Source organism: Octopus bimaculoides, chromosome 1, assembly GCF_001194135.2.
Source record: "Octopus bimaculoides isolate UCB-OBI-ISO-001 chromosome 1, ASM119413v2, whole genome shotgun sequence".
Taxonomy (NCBI): Eukaryota; Metazoa; Mollusca; class Cephalopoda; order Octopoda; family Octopodidae; genus Octopus; species Octopus bimaculoides.
Genome location: NC_068981.1, coordinates 194,329,239 through 194,334,638, shown reverse-complemented (window position 1 = coordinate 194,334,638; position 5,400 = coordinate 194,329,239). Strand labels below are relative to the sequence as shown.

The following is a 5,400-nucleotide window of genomic DNA, read 5'->3' as shown; positions in this document are numbered from 1 at the left end:
ACAAACATACATCATACATACATACATCATACACACACACACACACACACACGCGCGCGCGCATGCATACATACACCAACATGTACGCACGCACACACGTCAGAAATAGAAGCGAAATATGTTGGAAATGTAAATGTAATCCAGGCTCATGACTAGACACAGGAAGGTCATGGAAGAGGTGGGGAGGGGTCTCACACACACACACACACACACACACACCCTGCAGCTGGCATTGTGACATATAAGAACATAGTTAAGTAAATGGATATTCGCCAGTGTTAATGTGCAAACACACAAACACACACATACCAATGCAGATATGTACACATACTTAATCGCCAAACATATACATAAATACACACGCACACACACACACTATATACATACATATATATATATATATATATATATATATATATATATATATATATATATATATATATATATATATATAGGCACAGGAGTGGCTGTGTGGTAAGTAGCTAGCTTTCCAACCACATGGTTCTGGGTTCAGTCCCACTGCGTGGCACCTTGGGCAAATGTCTTTTATTATAGCCTCGAGCTGACCAAAGCCTTGTGAGTAGATTTGGTAGACGGAAACTGAAAGAAGCCCATCGGATGTATGTATGTATGTATGTATGTATGTATGTATGTTTGTGTGTGTGTGTGTGTATGTGTTTGTCCCACACTCCACCTTCGCTTGACAACCAATATCGGTGTGTTTATGTCCCCGAACCTAGCCGTTCAGCAAAAGAGACCAATAAAATAAGTACTAAGGCTTACAAAGAATAAGTCCTGGGGTCAATTTGCTCGACTGAAGGCAGTGCTCCAGCATGGCTGCAACAAATAAAACAAATAAAGAACAAATGACTGAAACAAATAAAAAAAATATATACATACATACATATATGAACTATATGCTCACTGGTGTGCATATCTACACACAAACACACACTGACACATGTATTAACAGGAAAAATTGTGTGTGAGTGTGTGTGTGTGTGTGTGCACTAATAACTAATCTAATCTGTCTTGTAGCTGTTTAACCCTTGGTCAGAGTAGACCTATGATCGAGGCTGTTCCAACTGTAATCTTTTTATTCAGACATAATGTATCTTGGACTACATTATCTAATGTCGCTTCTCTTTGGTTTTGTATAAGGTGTGATGTGAGAGGGATTTGGTTGCTATTTTCAGCATATCAATCGACCATAGATCAGTTCTCTTGGCTGTTGATGTTAATGTTTGTATTGTTGTTGTTGCATAGTCCTAGGTCAGCTATGACAGATCAGACCCTCCAGCTGTGACCATCTTATCTTTAATTCATATTGCATATCTCAGACTATATTAGTCACCGTGTCCTTCCTTGTTTAACCCCAGGCCATCCGTTAGTGACGATATCTATGATCGAAGACCTTCTAATTGTGACCATCCTGTCCTTCGTTCAGACAGTATAGCCCAGACCATAATATTCAGTATCCTTTCTCAGATAGTAATGTTTAAATTGAAAGTGATTTGGTTTCTATTTCCAGCATATGAAATGATTACATAGAAGCTCCCTTGTATGTTGCAGTTAATTAATAGAGCTAATTAGTATGGTTAATGTCATAGCTGTAGTAATTGTCATTGTAATTAGTGTGGGTGATGTTGTCGATAATAACAGAGGTAAAAGTACAGTTGTTTTGGAAATTAGAGTTGATAATTGTTGAGTAATTTGGTGTTGGAAGTAGTTTATGGCTGGGTATGTGTGTGGGTATCTGGTCTGGGTATTTGGTTTAGGTAATTGAGTAAAAGGGGTGGGTAGTCGCTGAGTTAATAGTGCTTTATTAGTAGCGCCTGCAATAGTGTGGGCAGGTTGATTACTTTTGGTGAAGTGCAAGTACCCGTATAGATATTAATGTAAATGTTTTAAGGTATTTAAGGGTACCCCAGTGAAGACATGTGGCTCGGTTGTTAGGGGTTTTCAGCTCACAGTTATAAGTTCGATTCCTGGTGACACATTGCATCCTTGAGCAAGACACTTTATTTCATGTTACTGCAGCCCATCCAGCTGGCGAAGATGAGTAGTACTTGTAATTCAAAGGGCCAACCCTATCGGGTTCTGTGTCACAATATCTCCCTGAGAACTACGTCAAGGGTACACATGTCTGTGAAGTACTCAGCCACTTGAACGTTAATTTCAAGAGCAGGCTGTTTCATTGATTGGGTCAACCGGAACCCTCGTCGTCGTAACTGATGGATTGATTAAAGGTATGATTGTGTGGTCAGGTGTTAGATATATATCTGTGGGTATTTGTAGGGTAGACTGGATGTCATTGTAGAGGTAGGGATGTAAATAGGTGGTGGGGGAATGTATGGTTAGCAGGGGTAGGGTGTGGGTTAAAGATGTGTACAGGATACAGTCTTGGTTTAGAGTGAATAGAGGTATTTATGTGGGTAGGTTTATGTATTTGTGCGAGTAATGTGGTCTGGAGTGTGGGTAATCAGTGGATTGTAATTAAAGCTGACATTTTAGACTGATGGCTAAAATATAGAAAATACGGCTCTTTCACTAGCCATCATCACCACACCTTCATTTGTGGTGGTGGTGATGTGATGTGATGTTGGCTAGGGCAGCCACCAGTACTCTCTGTTACTACCAGGGTTGTGGAGTTGAAACAAAAAAAAACTTTGACTCCAACTCTGTCTCCTCTACTATTGGCACCTCCGACTCCTATGTAATTAAATGATTATGGTCTATTTTACCGACTCCAACTCCAGCTACCCTTTAATTGTTTCTGACTCCAACTCCATGGCTCTGGCTCCGACTCCACGATTCCGACTCCACGGCTACGACTCCAAGGCTCCGACTCCACAACTCTGATTCCATAACCTTGGTTACTACCACAAGTAAGGTGGTGATGGTGACCAGGAACGGATACCCCTATTACTACACCAATGTTACTTTTAGTGATAGTAATACATTCCTTAACTATAGACTGGATCTGGCTATCAACTGACTCCATTTTGTGAATCCTGCCCTGCTGCCCTCCTCTGACCAGGAAGGTTGTCCAGCTTTCATCTGTCTGGTGGCTATAGTGAAAGCGGTTGTGTAGTGGACAAGACCGAAAGGCCTGGAGACAGACACCTTCCTCCCTAACCATGCCTCTATTCATCTTCCCACACACACTCAACACAGAGGCCTACATTAAGTGCCTGGAGGAGGTAGTTCTGCCCTGGGTCAAGAGGGTGGCTGCTGGAAGACCCTATCTCTGGCAACAGGACTCTGCACCATGCCACACAAGCAGGAGAACCCAGTCATGGCTGTCACACAATTTCTGCAACCACATCACCCCTAACGTCTGGTTACCTAACTCCCCAGACTGCAACCCCCTTGATTATTATGTGTGGGGCACAGCTGAGCGAGACACCAACGAAAGACAGGGTGGAGGGTAGAAAAGGCAATGCCACCCCCTCCTGCTGTGGATTTATTTAAGGTGGGTGAATGTAACAATGATGGCTTGAATGAGTGAACGTCTCTGGTCTTGAAGAGAATGGGTAGAAGAGGGACCCCTTCCTGTGGTGCCCTAGACCGTTGGAGTCATTCAAAATCAGTGGGGTTCCCTGGTTGCCTCTTGGTGGTGCTCCCGCCTCTTAGGGAATTTTGTTGTCATTAATTTTCTTGTTAACTGTTCTCGTTTCAGTGTTGTCATATGTCTTATTCAAAACTTGCATGTTTTAGATTTTAAATACCTCTAAAGGTATTTTATCTACTAATTGCTTAGATAATAGTTGTTGATTGGAGTTTTTCAAATAACAGCATTACATATAGGAGGCCCCACAATGTGTCTGTATAATTTGCTGACTACCACCACCACCACCACCACCACCAAAACTACTACTATTACTACTTCTACTACCTTCCTATTAATGACTAACTGTTGTTGCTTAATAACCCTCCCTTAACCCCCTTCCCCATTAATTACTGGTCAATTACCATACTACAATATTGACCACTAATTAAGGGGGGAGTGGGTGGTGACTATTAACCATCGTGGTGGTGGTGGTGGTGGTGGTCATAGTAATAGTAGTGGTGGTGGTGGTGGTGGTGGTGGTGGTAATAATTATAGTAGTAGTAGTAGTTGTAGGTCAGTATTGTTGTCTAACAATGGGTAGGTGAGGTTGTATGGGGATGGCCACATAACAGTGAAGGTGTTGTAGGGAGCATTGTGGAGAAATGATTTGGCCATGTGGTAGGGGCCGGTGTATTGCGGTAATGAGAAGATGTGTGTGATGGGTAATGAATGTTGTATAGGTTGTAGTGCTGCAGTGTAGATGTGTGACAGATAGTGTAGTAGCTTTTTGGAAATATTGTGCACCTTGAGTGAGTAGGGCATCATTTTATTAAAACAACCAATGAATCCAAACTAATTGTCTAAATTAATTATTGAATGACAAGGGAACTTAATAAGAAAATTTCTCACACACCCTAACTCAACAAACCAAACTACATCTCTACATCTCTTCTCCTCCTCCTCACATTTCCATTTCATACACTTAGCTTACCTCCTACTCCCCAATTCTCTCCTCTTGGCCCTGTGCCACTGTATCATTGCTCTCTGCTAGCTTCCCAACCTGTGGGTTCCACCCACATCCTGTCTCAATGTATCACTGCTATCTGCTATCCCCCCTTCTCTCCCCGACCTGTGTGTCCCACCCTCACTTAACAAGAAAATTTCTCACACACCCTGCCCCAACAAACCAATCTACATCTCCACAACCCTTCTCTTCCTCACATTTCCTCAGTCTTGTCCCCATGGCTCTGTTCCTCTGTATCTTTCTGTCTGTCTGTCTATCTCTATCCGTTTGTCTATTTATCTATCTGTCTATCTGTTTATTGCAGGGTTTCAATGATTTACCAATCTGTATGGCCAAGACCCATCTATCGCTCTCCCATGATGCCACCCTAAAGGGTGCACCTGTAGGTTTTGTGTTACCCATCAGAGATGTAAGGGCCAGTGTTGGTGCTGGCTTCATCTACCCACTGATTGGAACGGTGAGTACACTCCATTACGCTGTTGTTGATCCGTGATTTGTAATGTGTCCTATCATCATTATTAATATAGGGGCTTTCATTTCAGAAGATGATGTAAACCAATAGGTTACAGTTCTGTATATTTGTTATATGAGCTATAATTCTGTAAATTAGCAACAGTTCTGTATATACCTTTTATTTGCAGCTGTTCTGTATGTGTGTGTGTGTGTGTGTGTGTGTATATATATACAGGAAGGGCATCCAGCTGTAGAAACTCTGCCAGATCAGATTGGAGTCTGGTGTAGCCATCTGGTTCATCAGTCCCTGGTCATATCATCCAACCCATGCTAGCATGGAAAGCGGACGTTAAATGATGATATATATATA

At 42.0% G+C, this 5,400-nt stretch overlaps 1 protein-coding gene across 1 annotated transcript in view; it reads left to right on the top strand.

Annotated features, from left to right (window-relative positions):
• The window catches only part of LOC106869903 (C-1-tetrahydrofolate synthase, cytoplasmic), a 76,441-nt gene that overhangs the window by 69,536 nt on the left and 1,505 nt on the right, over window positions 1-5,400 (top strand). The window contains exon 23 of the mRNA XM_014915830.2: window positions 4,882-5,034. Coding sequence (XP_014771316.1) covers window positions 4,882-5,034 — 153 coding nt within the window. The remainder of the gene's footprint in view (window positions 1-4,881; window positions 5,035-5,400) is intronic.